This window comes from Mya arenaria, chromosome 8 (assembly GCF_026914265.1).
Source record: "Mya arenaria isolate MELC-2E11 chromosome 8, ASM2691426v1".
Lineage (NCBI taxonomy): Eukaryota > Metazoa > Mollusca > Bivalvia > Myida > Myidae > Mya > Mya arenaria.
In genome coordinates, this window is record NC_069129.1 from 29,961,621 (window position 1) to 29,987,801 (window position 26,181).

Below are 26,181 nucleotides of genomic sequence, written 5' to 3' on the forward strand. Positions count from 1 at the left end.
AACATTCATGTATTACATTTAAAGTTAAGCCTTATTTTAAGGAATGAATTGCGGGATTGATGTCATTATAGGGGTATGAACGCAACTGGGCTGGTCAACGTATGTGGAATCCGTAGGACTCCACGTGTACTTTAACCAGCCCAATTGCGTTCATATCCTCGACAATAACAGCAAGCCTGTAATTCATTTCTTATATTTACACCAATAGTTCATTATTTCATTGAAGAAATGTTTAAAAAAATATTTCATTTCATTTAAGAAAACTCTTGCTGTTATCCTTTCTTACACATTCAGTAAATAGAACGACCCGAACTGTAACCGGAAGCATTTTATCAAATGGCTTCACAATAACGTTCGAAAAGATCAATCATTTGAAATCACGTTTAAACGTAAAATTGAAACACTTACGGCAAAATACATTGAACTTATCATAAGTTGATTTATACTTTACGGGACCTGCTGACACAATACAAACAATAACAAGATCAACAATTTTCATGTATATTGTAATGCGATGAATTGCGATCCGAACATATCCGAAGATGTTGCGTTCATATGATGATAACCGCAATTGCCGAAAGGCAGTTCATTTAAGGAAGGGAAGTTGAGGAGTAAATAATTATCCATTAGATAGGTACTTTTAACTTGATATTGCAAGATTGTGTTATTACTTAAATATGAAACAATGCAGTTTTTATTTCTTAACATTTTGGCTTCAGAATTGAAAAATGACCTATTTTCTATTTGTATTTCATTATATCTGTTCAGAAATGTTCTAAAATGTTTTCACTGTTTTCTTGTCGTTTGCCTAGACATGCTGGAAAATAACATATATAATTGTAATATGTTAGGATCATCGGACAATATTTGGCAAAAATTGTTCAACTTAACTCGTTTTGGCTGATCTATGGATCAATATACAAGCATCAAAACAGCCTTTGACCACATAAAATACCCCATTTACGCTCCCTTTTGGAGAAAAAGTTGCTTTCAAGGATTGTTTTTTCTTCTATATCTAAACAGAGCAGCATTTTAACTATCAGATGCAGCTGTGTCAAAGTCATAATTTCGGTACACATCGTGAGGCCCTAATACAGTTTTGTAGAATAACTGTGTAAGTATTTCATTGGAAATAATTTAGCTTATTCCATTGATAATAAAAACATGGACCAGGTCTGTGATCCAAGTAGAGCTGAATAAGGGCCTCAAGTACTTGTTTCACTGATATAACATACCGCTAATCCACCATTTACAATTATTACCAACTTTTCTTTATTCAGACAATTATGATATGTACTGCGCATGACCGGTTGGTTGTTATTTAAATGCAACAGCTCATGGTGATGTATGTATTGATTGCTTTATAATGACCTACATATGTTTGGATTTGTACAGTTATCAGGGAATAACGTAATTACTAAATATCAACCACGAAGTGAAAATCCTAATGACATGTTCTAAATGAGTGTAAGAAACCCGCATTATCGTTTTTTCTTAGCAAACTATTAACAGTGAATAATTAATAAAAGAAAGTAATATTCTGTATAATAGAGTTTTACGTTATTTTCGACAAGTGCAGTATTTGAAGGGATAAAAGGATGAAGTGAGGTATGAATATGAGCACCACCGCTCTCATCCCCATTTTGGAAGCCGACTTCAAACGAGTATTTATAGAGAATCAAGAGGGAGTAGGCGGTACGCAGACTCCATGTAATTATATTAATTTAGTTTGTTATACATGATTGTAAAGTGTAATTTACCCCATCACACTAGACGAAGACCATGAAGACTGCACTACGTCCTGGCAATTTCGACTAACACAGCAAGGATGCGGTAAAATTCTAATAAAAACTCAATATTTATGTGAAAAGCTACAGAAACAGGCTCAGTAGCCAAACGTTTAAACATAAACCCGGTTTAATGGCACTGGGTAAACGCCAAAGACATAGAACAAGTTCATACTACGTCCTTACTGCATCCCTGCCAGACATTCTCTGGGTCTCAAACGTTCCAAATGCGTTCTTACTGCGCGCATCTACACGTGCGCACCACGTCCAATGCGTTCTTAATAGGCGTGCACCACGTTCAATGCGTTCTTGATACTCGCGCACCACGTCCAATGCGTTCTTAATACGCGCGCACCACGTCCAATGCGTTCTTAATACGCGCGCACCACGTCCAATGCGTTCTTAATACGCGCGCACCACGTCCGATGCGTTCTTAATACGCGCGCACCACGTCCGATGCGTTCTTTATACGCGCGTACCACGTCCAATGCGTTCTTAATACGCGCGCACCACGTCCAGTGCGTTCTTTGTACGTTCTTACTACGACAAGAAAGATTGTACCACGCGCTCACTAAGTGCTTATCACGTCCTCATTACGTTCTTATGACTTAAATGTATTTGGAAACGTGATCGAGATGAAATAACAGTGTTCTAGTAATGACTGGCCTATTTTTCATTTATATCTAGTGTTGGTAAAAAAAGAAGTTATAGGGAGTTGAATCCCGTATGTAAACATGATCACTGTTCAGAAAATGACAGGACGTGGTAAGAACCTGATACAAACGTATTTTAGACGTGTCAAGCACCGAAGAACGTAATAACAATCGAATGAGTTATTCTACAACGTGGCACGAACGTACCATGGTCGAAGTAAAAGAGACATGGAGATGTTGTGGTGAGAACTCCATTTATGTAGCAAGAACGCAATAACAACCTAGAGACAAGCGATGAGAACGCCATTTAATATTTCCCGTCCAGTACCACGCTTGTACTACGTCAATCAAATTCCTACTAGGTTTTAGTTGCGCCGTCACTTCGTCCATGCCGTCGTTAATACGTTCCTATTAAGTTCTTACTACGTCCTGATTCGACCACGTCCTCACTACGTTTTTAAACATGATCAAAGTCCGCTCACGTTCTGCACGCCCATCAAGACAATGCCACGTCCTTATCGGTGTCTACTGCGTTCCTTCTAGGTTGACCAACTTCTGTTTGCGCCCTGCCAGATATTTGAGAACGTAGTGGAAACGTGGCCTAGCCTGATGGAGGCATAAGCCAATTGGAAGATGTTTCACCTTTAAGAATCTGGTTTTGCCATTTCCTTTATAAGACAGTCATGACCCAAGCACTGAAGTTGATTTATTATATTTCTAATTAATAGCAAGTCCATGTATTTAAGTTCTGGGTGCGGGCGGTTTTCATAATACATAATAATGTCATTTCATAACGTAGGTCAATTTTCTAACATTTTGATTGTCAAATTGAACGAAAATTATATGTATTTTTTACATGAAAGTATGTAATTTGAATCAAATCAATAAAAATAAAGTTTTTTTATATATGATGAAACGCTTATATTATATAATAACCGAGATATTTAACCTAAGAAAATGACTTTAGTTAGGAAATGACTCAATATGTTTTATGAATACCGTCCCAGACTATTTTTTTTAATATCTCCATGTCTTATTCCATTTGCTTAAATAAAAGTAATAATCTTAATTTAATTTAAAAACCTCAGAACTCTTTAAAGCTGCACTCTCACAGATATACCGTGTTTTATTTTTTTGTCTTGGAAAGAGCAATTTTTTTGCGTAAATATCTTCAAACCATTGATAAAAGATTGCCGACAAAAGATCAGATCGCAGATTTTCATATTTCCGTTCGAAAATGAATGTTTTATGGCTTAAACGGTTTAAGAAAAAAATGCATAAAAAAAATCAATTTTTGAACTTTAATATAAAAATCTGCGATCTTATTTTTATTTCAGCAGTTTTATTTAACTAGTTTCCATGCAATTTCGCAAACATTGACTCGTTCCAAGACAAACAATACAAATGTTGTTAAAACGTTCAATCTGTGAGAGTGCAGCTTTAAATGGGGAACATTTTACAATAAATACCAACACAAAACTGCATTTTTTTATTCAGACACATATGATATTAATTAAGCTAAACAGTGGGTTGTCAATCAAATACAACAGCTCATATATTTTATCTAGGTGAGGTATTTTCGGAGTGCTTTATGCATTCGGAACACCTCGGTCATATATGGACGGAAATGGCCGAGGAGTTCCGAATGTGCTTTATAATGACCTAACTTTATTTTGATACTGATAGCAATCAAGAAACGACGTAACTACTATAAATAAACCGCGAAGTAAACTTCCCAGCGATGTATTTGGGAGTATTCGAAACCCGTATTTTCGTGTTTCCTTTTCATAATATAAACAGTTAATCACTAAAAAAAGGAAATCAAATCTTGTATGATAGAGTTTTACGTTATATTCGACAAGTGCAGTATTTGAAAGGATGGAAGGATAAAATGAGGTATGAATATGAGCACTGTCTGTTTTTGTACTTTCGAAACATCATTAGAGTTAAGAGTTTATTTCGGAATACGATAGGCTGTTGACAATATAACTATGTTTTTGTGTCAAAATGCCACAGATTAAGGGTTTTTGATGCTATATTTTTTAATAGGAAAGATATTCAATATCATAATGAAAAGTAGTGGTTTCAATTTATTTCCTGGTTTCAAATTAAAACAAAACATCCTAAAAGACCTGTATTATTAACACAAGGCCACAATACATTGTTGATTGGGAAGTACTTACCTTTTCGACACAAACATAATTATTCATTTTCTATTAAGCCATTTTTTGAAAAATGCAAATGCTTTTTGATTGGAAATCTGATAAAAAAAATATTCCGTAAAATTTGCTCATATATATTTATATATACATTCATTTTTTTTTTTTTTTTACAGTTTTAGTTTTTTTTCCTTCCAACGACTTCTGCTGAAATTATTAACAACACAGGAAGAAAATGAAGGAATATTCGGTTTTCATGCCTCTTTAATCATTTTGACGTGCATTTGTGTAGAATTGACCATTTATTTTTCAGCTGTCTTATCTACAAAGAACTATAAATTAAGAACACCTATAGCATCGCCTTTACGGTTAACTCCCTTGCTTAACAAACCTCGCGAAAGAAGATAAATTTTAATTTATAACGACGCCTGATATCACCCCATTCGATTTAGATTTAGATTATGTTCACTTTGCATCGAAATATAATTGGTGACTGTCAGTGGCCTAAAAGATGCACTCTTACTCCAAAATAAGATATACCACAATTAATAAAATTGGTTAAATATACCAAAAAGGATAAATAAATGTCGAAAATAATGGTTCTTATGAGGATTCCCAGTTTAATTTGAAAGAAAGGTGTAGAAAACACGGCGCTTCTACCTTATGAGAGGATAGAAGATCACAGTTAAACTTTTAGCACTCACCAATCATTTAATATTTGTCTGTATTCAGCTTTTAAATACACGGTTAAAATCTTGTTTTCAGTAATTAATATTTTACATAAATGCATTATTTTGTAAATGGTAAAGTTTTATCACATAAAAGATATGTGATATATGTGTATATATTTGAATGAGAGTGTCACTTTCAGTAATAGTAAGATGACATGAAGTCACATATTAATGATTAAGAACGGGCAGAGTAAACGTAGCGAACAAGCCCTTCTTGGTCATTTAGATTATTACTTCAGGTCATCTAACTGTCTAAGAGTACAACCTTATTAGTTGACACATTTTTAACACAAAATCTGACGCAGAGAGTTTGAATCGAATGATTGGCAGAAGTCAGACCTTTTCTACACCAGCGAAAGTTGAAATTCTTAATGATTAAGGCTAGTTAATGATTGCCTTTCTGCAATTTCATTGGCTGAAAATGTAGTGTGTATACTTAGTACACAATAATTTAGTGTGTATACTTAGTACATTATAACTAACCAAGAACGTGAAATGAAACATGTTGATAAATCTTGAAGCATTAAATGTCTAGGTGTAATGTTCACCCCCAATCCCCCCCCCCCCTGTATGAGTACGCAGGACTCAAGAGGCAGGATGGAGACAATTTTGATTTGAAATTATAAAAGTTTGGCTATTTTATTGAAAGGAACTCAATCACAGAATTTATGTAAACGTCAAACGATGGCAGACAGGTAGAGGGGACAACACCCTTGTATGAGTTTGACTTTTTTATTTTTTCAGACAATTAACATGACGCGACCTGTCAGTCAAACTGGCCGGACGATACCCGACTGACCAATCAGCGTCCAGATTAGGCGGGGCTTATCAGTTGCCCGTTGCTATCCGCCATGAACTCCGACCATCTGCACTTACCATCAGTAGTGTTATAACTCTGTTTTTTATATATTCAACACAAAATATGTTTCCTATAACGGAGAGATGGTAAAGACAAGAAAGGAAACCCATAATACTAACGTTTTCCCTTATTGCTGCTCAAATTATGCATGTTTTTGCATTTGTGTGATAACAAAGTGAATTTTCAGTAGGCTATCTCACCCTCCAAATTTTTAATGTGACCGTACACGATAGACGTATCTTTTCCGTTAGTCTTAAAACAAGAAGTATCATTATGAGTATTAGTGTATAATATTGACGACATCTTGCGATTTATTTATATTTATATTTTTATGTTTTCTCCTTTTTTTCCTAAGGTTTAAATCCGAAGCATACACATTTGCTTTTAACTTTGGTTGGGCATACTGTTAGTGAAAATGACAATTCAGTTGATTTTAGTTGCATTTTGTTTATTAAACTTAGATAAAAGATCTAATATCATATAGCTAAAGGTCACAAAAAGTATATGCGTATAGATAAAACAAAATCATCTTCGTAAATGACGCAAATTAATGTATAAACCTGGGTATTTATAATGACTATGATAATTTGTAAGTCCTGCATGTATGCTGCTTGTTAGATCAGTTTTCATTTCATTTAATACGGACATTAATTCACTGAGAGAAACATTACGGTAGTTATATCAATTATGATAATTCACTAAACTTGTATAACAGGTGAATTTTAATGGAGAAAGGAAGAAAAATTGATTTAAACCAACGTCGTGTATTTTTGACTTTCGTAAAGGAAAATAACACATGTTTTGTTTCCCTAAATATGAATTTTACAATAGAGACTGCCTTTCTATTTTTACGAGATTCAGATGTTATTAGGAATTAATTATTGTAATTTATTTAAAGTTTAGACTGTAAATTATATCTATCTCATATTAACTAACATAATGTTATACTTGCTGTTATTGGTATGTTTTACCATCTGATGTGCCATGCATTTTTTATCTGATTGTCAAGTATAACTTTTGTATAATTATCGTCTGCTACTATGTTTATATCGGAGGGCCCTTACTATGTGGTCACGTGACACTGAAGGCGTAGCCTTATTGTAATCGGGGTGGTGTCAATTATGATTTGTAAGCATAAAAGTTTTGATTTTATGGTTATAGTTAAAGGGACTCGCCCTCCGATTAAGGTTTAAACAACTTTTTTTAAGACGTTAAAGTTGAGTTATTTTAAATTGCTCGCAACTAATAAATACTGGCAGGTACTCGTTTGCTTTGTTTTTGGTAAACCTAAACGCCTAAAACGATTTTATTTTGAAAGGATTAAAAATGTTTTTTTTGCAACAAAGCATTTTCTGTCACATCTTATTCGAACACCTATTACCAGTAGAGCTTTAGTTTAAACTTCATATGATATTTTATCATTGAAACAAGCATTTTGTTTACATCGCAAACGAAATTAATGTGTTCGATACTTGGCACTGTAAAAAGGTGAAAGAGTCCCTTTAAAAGAAAATTCCAATTATAATCAACATCACCTCAAATGTTACACTAAGGTGACATCATTGCAAACTAGAGAAGTCGGGGTAATGAGCAACTAATTGAACTATTTCAATTCGTTAAAATAGGGGCAAAATGATGAAATTACCTTTATGAGTGCTTCATTCTGTCTTTCCTAACATATTAGGATACGACCACTGTGTAGGAACGGACACCGGAAATAGCTCAAAAAGTGATAAGTAAACAGACAATTATGCAGTTGTTTTTTCTTTACCAGAGGTAAATCTTGCTTTGTTAACGCATATATACCGTATCCACAAATGAAACAAGTGTTTGAAATAATAGCTGAATGCTAAATTTCGCCTATGGTATACTTTAAAGTGCTTACGATTTAGCAGACCTCGAATAATGTTTCTTCAAATCTGAGATGATCATCTCAAAACTTACAGAATTTCGACAAGTATTGTTTTTTTTAAGGAAATATATCGAATAAATAAAAAATCTGAATCGAAGGATTTCACAAGCATAAGCTCAACTATTTTTATTGTAAGAACTGGCAATGTAACTTTCGAACTGTTAAAGATATGCCCTTAGAAATGTTCACAGTACTGAACTGGGGATAGCCGTATTATGTACTGAGGATAGTTTCAAAGTTGAGAAATGTGTCCTGGTGATAACATGTAAAAAGGGACAAAAATTGATATACAATATACATGTGTGTTTATTTCTAACTTTCAAATAATCTGCAAAAAGTGAGAGTACAATTAGATAAGAAATTATTGGGCAAACTTTAGTTAACAATGAGTTTGATCCATGCTCTACTAAATGAACGTATATATGCAAGCTGCTTAAAGATTTAAGATTCAAGATTCATTTTTTTATTAAAGTAACTTAAACATATAAATGCTTCTCGTTACATGATATTATGAGTTAAACAAAGATATGATCAACGTGAATATTTTTAGAATAAAACGTGAAAAGGAAAGAAGAACAAAAAAAGATAATAATATAACATATATTATTAAGGTTGTATCACAACAAGATGGTTATTTAATTACTATACACAGTAATTTGTTAAATCATGAAATGTAAAGTAAGAAATAGTATCGAGAGTGTGGACTTTATAAATTACAGTGTATCTATATATATCTATATATATATATATATATATATATATATATATATATATATATATATATATATATATATATATATATATATATATATATATATATATATATATATATATATATATATACACAAAGTGCTCAAGGTGAGATATTGTGATCGCCCTGTGTCTGTCATCCGTCGTAGTCGTCCGTCGTCGCCCGTCGTCAACAATTTGACTGTTAACACTCTAGAGGTCACAGTTCGGGCACTATCTTAATGAAACTTAGTCAGAATGTTACTCTCAATAAAAGTTAGTTTTGTAATCTTTTGAAAAAAAACATATAGGTAGTTGTATAAGTACCATGTAATTCTCATATTTCGTGGATAGATTGGTATTTAAAATCAATAGTTGAAAACCCCCACAATATTCAGGGCCGTTATAATCGTTATCAATTTAAGTTTTGATTTTTACATCGTGCAACGTGGAAAATATCGGAAGCATTCTTCTGAAATTTACGGAACTGGTCCCTAAGTTGGAGTTATAATTTGGACAATATCAAATATAGTCGGCTCTTTACTGATAATGGTTAGAAACTTTAGTGGCGAAGTCAGCAGAAATTAAACAACTATGAGATAAATGACAGTGTCTGATGTAGTGTAGTCACCAGACATTAAACTACAATAAAATCAAATATAGTATTATGCAGTGATCTGTCATCAGACTTTAAACTAAGATAAGATCAGATATATAGTATATTAAGTGGTGTAGTCACCAGGCTTTGAAGTACGATGAGATATGAATTTTATATACAGTGTTGTAGTCACGAGTTTGGTGTGTGGTCACCAAGCCGGACAAGTAGGTTTCCTTCGGGTACTTCGATTTCCCCCACAGCACAAAATTACACTCTCGCGTAAAATACTGCCAACGAGAGTGATTAGTATAATGTTGTAATAACTTGTTTCACAGTCGTTGTACAATTTATAAGTTTAAACTAAGAAACAAAGACTGGTATGTTTTGGGAGTGCATTATAATACAAGATATGTGGAATAGACTATAAGACCTTAAGACAAAGGGTATACTTGTTGAACTTAATATATTATTTTTTTTATTTGAGACGATGATAGATAATGTTCACGTAGATACACGTAGTAAATATAGCAGCACATACCTTATTATTAAATTATGCATTATAGCCATCATGAAAAACAAATTAAATACCCATTTGCATCAATGGACTTGTTTTAATATAAAAAAAAAAAAAATAAAAAAATAAAAAAATAAAAAAAAACAAAAAAAAAACTCATAAATATCATATGTGTTTTTTACCCGCTCACCCTTTTTAGACTGAACTTAAGCAGAATTTTGTTATAGATATTGCTGTTGTTTACATATGAATAATAATATAATAAGAGGCACATCAGTTTGCTTAAATATGTGTAAGCGCTCTGAAAAAGAAACTTGAATCAGTACTTATATATATATATACAACGTATACTTAAAGCAATATTGTAAGCATTATAATCATTATGTTACAACAACAAAACATCTAAACAAAATAAGTAGGTCAACCGAGACTTTCTATGTCTTTACATGTTTGCTAGTATACATGCCATGAGCCGAAGCGCAAAACAGATCCTGAACACAATATATTTTAAAAGATCATTATTGTACAAACAGTATCAGGCCACCGCACTTTAAGAAAAACGTCAATATATCAAATATTTGCAAATTTATTGATACAGAGTTTTGAATAGCAGTCATTTACTAATTCCATTACACCATTCGATCATTAAATCATTATGAAGTACAGAAAGGCTGCATGAAAAAAGAGTTTTTGTCCGAATTTTCCGTTTTAACATCTACTTTAATAGTTAAATCTCACCTAACATGTATGATTTAGAATAAAGTGTATATTGAAATTAATAACTGGCTCAATCTTTATCTGTTTTAGAAGTTGTTTGACATCCTTCAGAAACGCAAAACGTCTTGACGCTGAGTTTTTATCTCAATACGGTTTTCATGAACATCAAAGTTTCAACACATTTTCTTAAATGCCATTAAGGACACGAACTTTATGGATAAAGTAAGGTTGATACGTGTGTGGCCTGTGTGTGGTGTGTAAACGATTGTTTCAATTATTTTTATGTAATGCCGGTAAGAACACGAATCTAATGAATAAAGCTGGTAATAATGTTGGTATGTGTATGATCTATATAAGGTGTTTATACGTATCTTTGGGTCTAGTTCAGTGTCCTTTGGGTCCGTACTGTGTTCCTCTCGAAAGATTTCTTGTTTGCATTTGTGACCACTGGATTTGCCCCCGTAGTTTTCCTTGTATTAGTGAGACATTTTTTTTGTAATTGATTTTCCTGCAACAAAAGATTATTGCTAAAATGGTAAGTTTTGGTCAGAAAGTTTTTATAGACGCAAAAAAACATTTTAAGATAGGAGGCTGTTATAATGCATTAATAAGAACAACAGCAACGAATATGATAAAAAGAAATAAACCACAAGAATCAGAACAACCAACACCACCACTAACCGCACCACCACCACCACAACACCCCCACCACAACCACAAGCACAACTCCACCACCACCAACTTCACCACCACAATCATCTCCACCAAGATCATAACCCATATCGCCACCATGACCCCACCACCCCCACACTACCACCACAACAACTGCCACCATCACCCGCAGCACCACCACCACAACTACCACTAAACCCACCACGACCTCCATGATCGAAACCAACACTACCACTACCCGTACCACAACCACCGCCATAACCCGCACCCCGACTATATTCGTCACAACCACAGCCACCACCACCACCATTACAGGCGCAACCAAAATCATCATTTCACTTACAACCAACACCACCATAGCTCGTATAACCATTATCATCAATACACGCACGACCAGCAGCACCACCAACACCACCATTACGCAATCAATCAGCATCAACATTACCCGCACTATCACCACCACCATTACTCGCAACACCACGACCACCATTACCCGCTCTCCCACCATCACTATCATCACCATTACCAGCGCCACCACCATTATCAGCAACACCTGTACCAACACAACCACCACCATCACCCTCACAACCTAATGTGACATATCTTCATCAAAAATGCCATTACTTGTTGTCGGTACCTTGGGTTATAAGGTATCTTGTACAATACTGCCATGGTATAAAATGAAAATAAAATGTAATGGTTCTGTGCGAATCCGTAAAAAAAGTTTACACCAAGATTTCAATACATTTTGGAGTTGATTCGGTAATATTTAGCCTATTTAAAAACTTTGTTTTAAAAATTGACGAAAAATAATGACCACTGAAAAATTAGTAATCGAACAAAATACGAGTCTCACGAAAACATAAAAACCGCTGTGGCTTAAAGCATTGCAATATTGGGCAAAGCGAGCCAGCATCATACTGTGATATGGGAATATATCAGCTTCTCAGATGTTAGACAATTCAGCTCACATTTGAAATTTACGTTCAAGTTTATCAGAAAACACCAGATAACCAAGCATGTGTTTCAAGTTTTCCACAGCTGCGCACTAAAAAAACATTAAAAGAGTTCTAAAGATGGCACGCATAATTACGATTGCTGCAAGCATGCTCCTTAACCACTAAGTCTACATAATTATAGAACCACAACAAGCAGAAACGGGCCAATGTGTTTCTTTGCTTGATTTCTTGTTGTATGTCTTTTATTAATCCTGGTAATTGAATGCAAACTGGACATCAAATTAAACCTGTTCTTAGTTGAGTAGCTTTGAGTAGAATCTTTGATGTTCATGAAAACCGTTTTCGGCATTGGACACCTGGTGCAAGTCATTAAAAAACGAGGGTAAACTACCCTGACATGGACATTACGAAACATTCAACACTATTGACGCCCTAATTTGTTTGTAAGGAAATCAATATTTATATGAAAAACTACAGAAACAAGTACAGAAGAAAAAAGTTTAAACATAAACCCCGTTTAATGGCACAAGGTCGACGCCAAAGACATAAAACACAAAACAAACTCTCACAAACCTGAAACATGTAACAACAGCACAACACTCCAAAACCAACACAGTGCATATATAATATATACACATAGAGGTGTTTATCAAGGAATGTTAGGTACCACCTTGGACCGGTTAGAAAAATGTAAATTTATTATAAGACTCAATTTTGCAAATTGCGGCTCGTTATAAATTTTGTGTGAATTCCATTTTGTCTCATTTGTAATTTAGGCAGGCTTCTCACCAGAAGGTTTCAACATGACTCTGTGCAAGGCAAATATGCTATTTGTGATACTAGTAAGTTATACAGTGCTATTAGACCGATGCACAAATGCTGATGAATTGTTGATGCAAACATTTTCAAAAGTGTTATCGCTTGATAAAAGAATGGACAATCTTGAGATAAAACTTGAGAACTCGCTGACAGACTTGCAGACGCAGTTAGCGGAAGGGCTGGAACGTATTGCAGAGACACAGAAAAACTACGAGCCCAAACTAAGTGGAATTACAGAGAGTATTCAGTCGACCATTTCTAACACCGTGACAAAGATGGTGAAGTCCCAATTCATTGCAATTAATACTGCCATGAAGCGAGAAAAGGTGACTTTGAGGAATTTGATAACTGAAATGAACAACCATATGAAGGCAATAGATGACGAGTTTGAAAATAAACAGAGAAACCTTGAAGACAGTTTTTTAAATAAGAGCATAATCATTGATAACCAGATTCGGGCACAGACAGAAAACGTAAGTGATGTTATGAACGATGTTATTATAAGAACAAACGCACAAGCAAATGAACTAAAAATGTATTTTGATAATGCACAAAGCAGTCTGGATGAACGTTTCTCAAACCAAAGTAATGCCTTGGACTATACGATAGAAAGACAGTCAGACGATATAGGCGAACGTATCAGGGAAGTGCGTAATGAAAAGGAACAGCTAAAAGGTAACTTCAGTGAAGCACAAAACTCACTTTACAAAGCTATAGATAAATTCAAGGAGGAAATGAAGATAACAACATTTAATCTAGAGAAGGCGCTCAAATTGCGAATCACAAATCAGGATAACCAAATATCTTCTCTGGGAGGAAGAATAAGTTCAAATAAGATTGATTTGGGAATACACATGAGCATCCATCGACAAGCAAGAGACGATATAGACATAAACAGACAAAACATTAGAGGTAAACATTTACATTGTTATCTTAGATATGCAATGCACGCTCTTTCAGCTATTTGGTCACACCAAATACCATGGACCAGGTACCGCGTTATTGCTCACGCCGTGTTTTAGGGGACTATCAACCACTACGAAAAAAAGTACAACAACACCAACGGTGCACTTTGAATATTAAGCTCAAATCTTAAACATAAAATTATTATGTTTCGATTTTTAATAACTTAAGAACAATAATTGTGATTTTTTAAATGTCATTAACATACTCAATCTGTTGTGACATTACTCCACGGAAATATTCCTAACTGCGTTCCGGAGTTGACCCCCTCTTCTGATGATGTCAAATTGATGGCAGTGTACCAGCAATTATTGGGAGATTTGCAATCGTGCCCTCTAATACAATGGCCGATAGCGTCAATTATTTATTCCACGAGACATCATGTTTTAATTTCATTCATTCGGAACTCCTCGACCATTTTTAATGAAAACAACCTCGGATGTATGTACATCAATTGAAGTAGTTCGTATTTTTTTTAATTCTAACATTAATTAAATGTAGTGTTTTAGAGTTATATTTATTGATCTAAGTCTAAATTGATTGCCAGTCAAGTGTATTATTGCAAACATAAATTAAGATTCCCAAGAGTAAGGTCAAAATGTTTAACTGCTAAATAAAATAACTACGCGATCTACTTGCAGCGGACTTTATCGTACCGCTTTTTGAGTATGCAAGGAGTTCCGATTGAATTTCATAAATAGTCGCTGATTGGCCAAAATTTGCGGAGTTTCTTCAGACCAAAAACAATGTCGCGGCAAAAATATGCATAGCGGTTGCAAATAGCATGATCAGAAAAGGATAGGAAAATCAGTACTGTAAAACCCGTACAATGTTAACATCATGACCTTAAAGAGTTCAATATTGACCGGAAAGTATACTTCATTACTCTACGATAGAGAAGCAATGAATGTTGTTTTATCATTTAAACTATTATCGCTACTGACGAGTTAATAAAATATCGTTGAAACAAACTATTAATGAACTAAGATTTGTTCGTATTTATCCGCATTTACGTAAATGTCGCCACCAATCAAAATAAACGCTCATCCAATCAGATATCGATTTAAGAAAAACCATCAACAAAACGAATCGGCGCCAGCGCCATTTTTTGCGTCAACTTCATCTTCATTGTCTAATTTTCGGAATTTCTACGATTTTTTGCCGGTTTGGTTAATTGATGTTAGTGGGATCTGTGTATTCTGAAAGCCGATACCCAGATCGATTGGTAAGTGGTGTGGAATTCAATCCATTCCCAAAACTTTATAGACAACTTTGAGAAATGCAAGCGGTTGATCAAGGCAAGCGGTCGCCCTGAACAACTGACTGTATTACTACTATACAGAACATAGACGGGAATTTCCACATGGGTTGTGTGTACCAAAGTATACGATGCAGTTGTTAAACACTCAGTCTCGGGAAATGCTTAATAATTAATTTTAGAATGTCCAAGGTCGTAAGGAATCAATTGCAAAGCAGCTTCGTTCTTCCACTTGTTGCTTTTTCCAAATATGGTAGTATGTAAACATAGCCAATTTTTCAACAGTTATGGAGTTAATGAGAAATGTTCAGTGATGTAAATAGTAAATGTACTTACATGCTAACCTGTATTGTCATTTGCAAAAAGGTTTGTTCATTATCAAATATGATCGAAAGTCATCATTTTTTATACATGAAATATTATCCAAAGTGTTGCGGGTGTGGCGCTCGAAATCACAATTACCGGATAAACAGCACGGCTCTCAAACCAACTGAGCTAACCCGGTGACTTGTTCTTACCTAGCCAGGCTTTACCGAATGTTACGCACGAAAGGGGGAGGGTGTGGGATGGTGAATATCTGTAGCCGGTTGGGGATTCGGGGGGCATCCCCAGGGGAAAAAACATAAAAAATGGAACTAACTGTTGAGGTGTTTTGGAGGGATTTATAAGTTCGAGACCGCCATTTTGTAGTTACCAAGTGATTGATTTCGGCTCAGAAAGCTCTCTAGCTCGGAGAAGCTACGTTTACTTTGGCTGATCTTCCTTTAACTCTGATATCCATATTTACCTTAGCCCTCAACCTTGATGGCATTTTAGCCAGATTTTTTTTCATTTTTCAAATTGATGTTACGCACATGAATAGGTGCTTAACGCTGGCTACGCCCCTGCCTAGCGGCAATAAAGCGCACATTTTGACATTCATTATGTCCCACTTAAGGTTATTCCGCAATTCGAATTGAGATGTCATGTAAAATAATGAAAAATTAAATGCAAGGGATTTAGGATTAACTCGGACCAGAAATTTAGATAATGATGATATGACTTGTCACCACGAACAGAAAAGAAGGTAATAAAAACTTGTAGTAACAAGCAACAGTAAAAATGTTATTTTTTACTGAAAAAATAGCCATATGTGGTGTCCAATGTTTTCCAATCATATATAGAATAAAATATATATTAAAAGTGATATTCTAAAAATATGGTCCTCAATTCTTAATATATCAGTACCTGTAAGCCTCTCTTGACAAGAAAACGTGGTGATATGTACAAAATCCGTCCGCCATTTTTGGTGAATTTCTGATTTATCTCTGTTTATTTAAGGAACAACAATCGATCAGTGCTGGGTGAGTACCTAAATCGGAACAGTACCTAAATATGGAACACCCGTTATAAAAGTGTTTTTTTTCCGATTGAGATCAGTTTATTTACGATTTTAATCATTAAAGACGTTTGCCTAGATACAAATTTAAAAAAAACAACACGATTCACCGGTAAGTATTTCAAATACTGCTACCATTTAAAGTGTTGTATGTTCAAATGTCAATACATGGCAGGCGGGGGAAAGACTTCATGCTTGGCACAATCACAGCATACTGAAATCATCAAATTTTACTGACAAAAATGACAAAATAAAAACAAGCTGGAAATAACATAAATTATTAATTTACTTAAACAAATCATGGAGCAATAATTTCAAAAGAATACATAAAAATAATTAACAAATTAAAACTGTTCCATATTTAGGTACTCCGCGGACGAAAATGGCAGTCCTGAATTGTGCGGTTAATAAAATACTTTTTATACAGATTGAAAGTATCTTGAAAAATGCAATTTTTATCAACCAATTGGTCTTGATTCATAGTATGCTGATGGAAAATGTTGTAGTTGTGGTGCAAGTCTAACTAAAAATATTTTAAAAATAGTGCCGAAAGCGTTCCGATTTAGGTATTCACCCAGTAGTTATAACATACAATGCAATCCTTGTTGAAAGAGCTGTATAAAATAAGTTTAACATACGCTGGTTATATTTCTGACCATTGAATTCCGCACAAATAGTTCTTGTCCACGAAATTGTTAGAAATAATACCCAAATTGTTTTGTTTACTTCCTCGTCAGAAAATTTCAGTCGCTTAACCCATGACACAGTACTGTTCAGACCAAACTTGACAACCTTGTGCAATTCGAGTGCACTTCTAATCCACATTTAGTGCACTATGGATAAACTAATAGTCTATAGTTTATAAGATAAACCAGTATTGATTTGTCTGGTCCACTCAGATTGGCCTTACTGTATTGATTTAATATCACTGATGAGAGCATTTCCTCCATCAGTTCACTGTTTAACTTGTGATAATTAAAAAACTGTTAACCATTTATTAATAACTTTTCGATGTAAAGCCATTTTACAGAGCTATTAAATAAAGACAATGGGTTTCTACCAGTCTTATACTGGTCTTATTTGTCTATTTCTTATTTTAATGTAGATAGAAAAAGAACAAAACAAGTATACTTAAATAAATACAATAAATGTATTTGAAAGTCAATACTTTAATTTGGGAATGTCTAAATAGTGTTATATAATATTGTGTTGTGTAAGTAGGAAACATCTAAACAATTATGAAGTTTATCTTAGCTACTAGTTATAAACTGATATAAAAATAGTAGTTCAGGCTTTTCAGAAACACCCTTTTTATGCAAGACATTATAATTTCATCACAATTTTAATAAATAACAATCTTAATGATATTACAATTGTTTATATGTAACTATCCTGCATATATTAGCTTTATTTGTGATTTATTCCATTATCTTTATTTAATAAACATCTTAAAAGCAAAGATTGAGCATTCGATATTAAATGACCCTCATCAATGCTTCTTTTTCTTAATCTTCAGACTGTGCCAGACAGGGGTGAAAATAAACAAAGCATTTATCTATATTATATATAAATTTGAATTCCGAGAAATGATAAAAAAGCTTAGTCATATATGTGTGAGTGCTTAATTTGTATAGCCCCATTAACAAATATACAGTATTTAATCAAATAGAGCACAAAAGGGAATAATCCTAACCAACGACCCCAACACCTGGCATTAAAATGAATTAAATTTCAGCAAAATGATAAGTTTTTTCAATTTTTTTGGAATGATTTTACATATTGTAAAAATGTTAGCCCCAATAAGACATCAGTCGGAAGTGTTAGGAACCCTGCTATGGTACCATTAAAAATGGCACAAAAGGAAATTATCCTACGCATCCACCGATAAACCAGGTATTAAAATCAATATGATTTATATGAATCCCTACAATTCCTATTCTACCTTTCTATTTGACGTTCAAAAACGTGACTTTCAGTTTGTTTAGAGTATTGTTAATATTTTCTTTAAATACACAGCATATTACCTAGGAATTGCAATATTATGAAAGGGGAAAAACTCTGTAAAGATATTTCAAATTTGGTTCAAGATTGGTTGAAAATCAATATTGTAAGAAACAAACTATTTTCTATATTTTAACATCTTTACACTGAAATAAATGGAAAAACAAATGTTTTAAATTGTTCTAAATGAATATTATTTCATTTAATAATGCAGCTGCAACACCAAACATAATATAATCTAAACAAAAGAATATATATATTAGTACGAATACGAATGCTTATTTGTAATGAAAGGCCGTCAGCCCAAAATACAGACAGATTTGTGGTATGAATACATATTATTGCATGAAATGTGTGTTTTCGGTCCGTTATCGTGGTGTATTAAAACGCAAAACCCGGGCGTTATCGGTAGAAAACCTGCATTATTCAGTAAATTCACGTGCCGTTAATGCCCTGTTTTTTGTTTTACATATGAGCTATCAGGGCCCGCATCATAATAATGGAGGCTGAGCGACCTGGTTTCTGACCGAAAGTGGGACAACGATGCAAACGTTTGCACAAAAACATACGCACTCGGGCTGTATACCATTTTGCGGGCCTTGCAGATGGTAACGACCTCAAAAGGTGTATTAGCCCTATAATAATAGCATGTTTATCCATGATAATAGAAAACATATCACAATGAAAATTATAACACTTACAATGTAGTTTTAAGGTAATAATGAATGATAGTGTTAAAGCTTTTAAAATATTATCATTAGATTCATATTGTACATGGCTTTAACAATATTTGATCAAATAAATGTGAAAAGTATATACATATAATATATTATAAGTCTTAGTCAGAGAACACAAATTGGAAATACAATTCTATGACATCAACCTCTTCATGAACTCATCCCGTACTTACTACGACATTCATATACAAATTTTGCAACATCGAAGGTGTGTTTATCATTTTCAACAGACATACTTCTGGTGAATAATTGTGTATTTTCTTAATGATTTTGTTAATGAGGAGGAAACATATTTCGGCTTAATATAGTGCACAATGAACATATAAAAATCATGTGATACTCATGTTCTACTGTATAATCATGCCACATTAATCATTAGCTGATACCCAAAAGAGTGAAAAATTAGAGATACATCTTTTATTCATATTTGGCATATCAACAAACAAATAACGTTCGACATTAAGAATTCTTAGCGTTTAAAAATTCACGGTAGTAAAATGCCTTTGGTAAATTGTTAATTGGTGCTTGAAGTTTTTGAAACGCAAACTCTTTATCCTAGTTTTAAATGATTGTAAGTTCAACGTTTTTGCATTCCTAAATTAATTTGTCAGTCATACGTAGTCAAACCCATTTTCAAACAACAGTCTTTTCACGTGGGAAGCCTACTTTTTTCTGCCGTTTGAGTCGAGGTATCGTAAAAGAAGGTACATCTGTCTTGGATATCTGTATGAAGGTCTCTGAAAAAGTTTTTTTCCCAGTACGATATACATCTAAAGTTATAAGTAACTGAAATGAGTAATCGTCTGCTTTCGTTTAGTGCATAGAAGTTAGACACATGTTTATTAAGGCCACATATACATTTACAGTACTTGTACTCAGCGTACTGGAATCCCAACATTTCTGCTGAATAATACAAGATTAGCAATACCATGCAGTCAAATAGCTTAAAAACGCCTTTTTTGGCATGTCACCGAAGTGTTTCTGATATTTAATAATGCACATTAAAGCTTTTCTCGCTTGCTTCGCAAATGTGTCCCCTGTCATCGACCAGGAAAACTTCGGTGTAAAACAAGCCCCAATGTGTTTGTTAAAGGAGACCACTTCTACTCTATCACCTTTGTATGTCCAATATTCATACTGCATTAAAGTCCCTATATTTCTAAAAACCATAATCTTAGATTTTTCATGGTTAACTTTCATCCAACACTATCACATAAAAAAACTCAATGTTGTTTATCAAACCCTGAAAGCGTCCCGCTGCTTCAGCCATTCCCGATTCATCGTCAGCGTACATAAAAACGCATAATTTTTCCATTTTTTCTATATATATATATATTCCATAATATGCCTATCATTTTAGACAATAGTCAAGGTCATTCATGAAAAGTGCAAAAATTATCGGTGATGTCAAACATCCTATTTTTGTGCCGATCTTACATTAAGAAATCAGTAATGCCTTTTTTGACTTTTGCACACGCTTTCATTTGGTTTTACATGAATTGAAAGATGTTCAAAAATGACCGTTGACATTGTTTCTTGATAAGCATTGCCAAATCTTAGAGTGTACACAATTTTCAAAAGCTTTAAGTTAATCCACGTAAAAACACAGAATATTCCGCCTTTCTTAGTCGTTTATTTTTGAATTACATATTAAATGTGTTATCTACGATCACCATGGCCTAAATCCGGCTTGAGATTCAACAATAATTTTACCTTCGACAGACCAGGTCGTTAGTCGTTTGGATAAAATAAAGTCAAATATTTTACTTTAAATGTAAGACAACAAAATTGCCCTGTATTTAATTGGGTCTAATGCCGATCCCTTTTTGTGGACGGGAGTAAATACACTTTTGGGAAAACACTAGTTTCAAAAATATGATCAAACATTGTTTTTAAAAATGGTGTAATTCGTTGAGTAGTGGTTTTAACATTTCAATGCAAACATCATAACTTGAGGCACAATTTTTTAAGGTCCCGTCTACTTTTACCTATCTCTTCTTCAGTAATACTTCGATTTAAGTAGTCAGCTTTAACCTCCCTTCTTAAATCACGCAGCGTGTCATGCTGGTCAGCAGTATCGTTTTCATTTGCATTAAATAAACGACGAAAATAATTAAACCATTTCTCATCGGAAACCATGTCACTTGAATTGTTTATTTTTACTTTTGCATTTTTATCTGCTCCCAAAATAGTTTTGGGTTATTACTGCTGTTAATCAAGCTTTCACGTTTTGATCTCTGTAAATCCACCTTTTTAGACGCGCAATTTGACTTAAACATTGCTATGCTCACTTTGTATACTTCAAAATCACTATAATCATTAATTATTTGGAATTTTCTTAAACGATGGAACTTCTTGTATTTAAGTTAATAACATTATTCATCCCACCACTCTGGCTGAATTTAAATGTATGGTTTACTTTGAAGACCGCATCGATTTTTCTTAATACAACTGCTAGCACTTCTAAACGCAGTCATAAAAGCATTCATTTGTTTACGTATTATACAGCTGTGTTGACATATTTTAAAAATCGGTATAATGCGTATTAAATTGCTCTAAAATGTTTCACGACAACTCTTATTCCACTTATAACGATATGCGTTCTTCAAATTCAAATTGTCAATTGAACTTCCTTTCATATCAGTTATTCTCAATTTCAGGTGAAATGGTCTGACAAGTCCTTTCCCCATACCTCAAAATGATCATCATGCTTAAAAAGCGGTGTTGGTGTCAGTATATAGTCTACTATTATGTATATCAAAAACAGAGCGAAGTTCAGCAAGAGCTATCGCAAATCTATTTAGTGTTATGTCCTTTTTGTTTTTCTGTGTACAAAATACGTCACTAGTCTAACCAGTTTCACTAAATATAAATTTGACGTCATAAGGTGTATAGTCATATTTATTTCTGACTCTTGCATTAAAATCAACCGCAATTAACCTATACGCCGAGGGAAAATCAAAGGCAATCGCAAGCAGTTTGTCTTGTATGATTTCAAGGCCGTTTTCATTGACGTCATAGTAAATCGGATATCTATCCGGTGGAAAGTATGTGAAAAACATGATTAAATTATGTGAAAGACTAGTTACTTTCTTTTCAATAAGTAATATTACACATTCATCAACATTTTCATATATTTGTCTGAAATTGTTTTATGTTTTGTCATTTACTAAAACCGTGACGTCACCAGAGCCCTTCTTGTTTTTACAATTCCGTATTTACAAAAAAACATGAGTAGCCACCTAAAAAATACTAAATTCACCAAAGTTTGCCTCCCAAGTTTCGTATAAACAAATAATATCGAAGGTTTTACATAGCGTTTTAAAGAGTATATTATTTTCATATTTCTTTAATCCTTTAATGTTCAATGAGCAAATGTTAATATAAGTATCTTTAAAACAGTTTACAATTCTACCGCATTTGAGCTTTGACCTAACCCCTATTTAGAAATTAATACTGGCTTTTTGTTTCAGCATTGAATTCGTATGCATCACCGTCAACTATCAGTTTGTCTAACTTACACCAAGCAGTATTCTCCTGCTATGCACTGTTGCAAAAATAGGTACAGTCCGGTGCATGATTTTACTATCCGTTTAGGCAAATAATACCTACAATGAGCATTTATCGTCATTTTGCAATCATATCTATCAGTGATCCTTTTTTATGGCATAAAACCAAATTAAAAATATAATCTAGAAAAACAATCACATCTTTTTTATGAATGTGCATGTAGAATACGTTTTAGAATGCTTTGTAAAAAATACATTACAGACAATTGCTTATGTAAACGGGACTAGATCTATTAACTTCACACCTTTTACATCACAATTCTAATCAGTTATTCAAGATAAAATTGCAAAAACAAAATAAACGATCATATATATCATTAAATTTAAATTTAAAATATGTCAAAAAAATACTAATCTGCATATAAAATACTTTACTTCAAATTTCAATTACATTACTTGACATTTTGACCCGATAACTCATAACAGACCACTCCTATATATTTTATGTAAATGGACTAGAAATATCAATTAAATTCTTAAATGGGAATACTATTGCATCTGTAAACTGTAGTTACATTACCGGTGTTAACAAGAATGTCCTTAACCATGCAACGGGACTTTATACAATTATATTTGTACACAAAATGTTTAAAATCACAGTCCAGAAATTTGCTGTACACGCTCGTGTGTTTCTTTGCATGCAGTTAAACCAAAAAGGATATATAAACGTCAAAAACAATTGTTCTTATAAAGGACACCGAGTGTAGATGCAGACAACAAGGTATTTCCACCCAATGAGACGAAAATAGATCACAGTAAATCTTAAGAACTCACCAATCTCAGAAAACTGCGTGTTTAGATACCAAATACACTATTACAATATTTTTATCATTAAATACTATTTTCCAAATATGCATTATTGCGTAAGTTTTAAAAGGAAAAGGTTTTTCACTCAAATTTCTATGTGTGTTTTACATATGTGTGTAAGAGTATCACTTTAACCGATATGCTCGTAACATCCTGTTCTAGTCTGTATCAGATTCATCTTCAAATACGATGTCAGTCATATTATCACCCTCTCTAGTACACAAACTTTTATTACTCCCTCAATACGTGAGTAAACTAATTATTAACTAATCTCAAAATACAACAACACAAACAGTTTTGGAATTGGTAATGTATTTGGTGAACATGTACACAGGAAAAGGCAGTATTCGGATGCTGGAAGATTGGTTATAGCGCCTGAGCACATCTGGATCGTAACCTTGGTCAATCGTTGCCACGTCCGTCTTTAGAATCAGCAACATCAATAATGACTGGTAACTTAGAAAACATCATAAAACAACTGTAACGAAACTAAACATACGGTAAATCTTAAATCATAAAAGTAACAAATACGTTACTAACTTATGTTAGGCAATCAAACAGTGGAACTCTGTATATGAAAATAAATATGCATGTTAATAGAACACGTGTAACAGGAAAATCAACCTGAAAATAGGGATGGGATGGGCGGGAAATATTGTCAAATTTATATCTTCGCTTTCAGACATTTCAAAATAACTTCTTATTTCACCAAATACAAAACCTCGAGTGACGAAAACAAAATCGTTTTCCCCACAACAACACGAGGAAATCATGTTACTAGTGTCTCGCCAAACTAATCCACCTAAGTACTGAAGTACTTCTAGTACTTGAACCAATCTCCTGAAATCAATAGTCCTGAAGTTTATATTTTTCAAAACGTGAATAATTGTATTTGCTCAATACGTGAGTAAACTAATTATTCACTAATCTCAAAATACAACAACACAAACAGTTTAGGAATTGGTAATGTATTTGGTGAACATGTCGAGACAAACAAAGAGGGTAATATCCAATCAATTATTGCTATATCTATTCTTATTATTCATGTATCAGATAAATATAAATATATGTAACAAATACAATAAAAAGTAAATATTACCTTTAACAGTGTCCGTTCCAAATTGAAGTCCTCAAGACACTTCTCAACATATATCATATGACAAACGTGTCTCATTACATAACTATCTAACCTAGATCACTAACTTGAAGATCTCTGTACCTAACTATCAAACCGAAATATCACTAAAAGGTCTCTATACCTAACTCTCTATCCTTGGTTATCAAAGCTTAGTATCACCAAGGATATCTACTTCAAGCTATCGAAGCTAAATTTCTTGAATGGGCCTCTAGCTTTAGTTATATTTGGCAACATATCACAAAATGATCTCTAGACGAAGCAAGATTTCACTAATGGACCTTTATCCTTAGATATCTAAGCTTAGTATCGCAAAAAGGCCTTTATCTAAATTTATCTAATCTAAACTCAAAGCTCACAAAGTGCAATTTGCCCAAAGCTAAACATCACAAAAGTGTCTCAAGTCCTAGCTATATCAGCTAGCTATCATAAAAGGGCCTTAACCACTGGCCATCTTAACCAAATATCACAGAAGAACTTCAAGTCTTGGCTATCTAGCCCTAATTATTTTAGCTAAATATCCGAAAAGAACTTTAACCCCGGCTACCAAAGCCAACTATCACAAAAGGGCCGCTGTCCCTAGTTATCTTAGTTAAATATCAATTAAGGGTCAATAACCCTGGCTATCCAAATAAAATATCACAAAAGGGCAGCTATCCCTAGCTATCTAAGCCAAATATCACAAAAAGGACATCTAGCCCTGGCTATTTTAGCCGAATATCACAAAAGGGCAGCTAGCCCTGGCTATCCAATTCAAATATCACAAAAGGGCATGTAACCTTAACTTTCAAAGCTAAATATCCGAAAAAAAACTCTAACCCCGACAATCAAAGCAAACTATCACAAAAATGCCTCTATTCTGGTTATCTAAGTTAAATATCACTAAATGGCCCATTACCCTGGCTATCCAAAACAAATATCACAAAAGGGCAGCTTACCATGGCTATCCAAGATAAATATCACAAAAGGGCAGCTAGTCCTGGTTATCCAAGCCAATTTTCAAAAAAGGGCAGCTAGCTCTGGTTATCTAAGCCAAATATCACAAAAGGGCAGCTAGCCCTGGCTATCCAAGTAAAATATCATAAAAGGGTAACTAGCCCTGGCTATCCAAGTCACAAATCACAAAAGGGCAGCTAGCCCTGACTATCAAAGTCAACTTTCACAAAAGAACTGTAGCCCCGGCTTTCTAAAATAACTATCACAAAAGGGCCTCCATCCCTGGTT

General features: G+C 33.8%; 1 protein-coding gene across 1 annotated transcript in view; it reads left to right on the top strand.

The window, feature by feature from the left end:
* Positions 1–13,082: 13,082 nt before the first annotated feature.
* Positions 13,083–26,181, top strand: part of LOC128243937 (uncharacterized) — a 40,501-nt gene continuing 27,402 nt past the window's right edge. Inside the window, exon 1 of the mRNA XM_052961955.1 lies at positions 13,083–14,021. Coding sequence (XP_052817915.1) covers positions 13,094–14,021 — 928 coding nt within the window. The 5' untranslated portion in view covers positions 13,083–13,093. The remainder of the gene's footprint in view (positions 14,022–26,181) is intronic.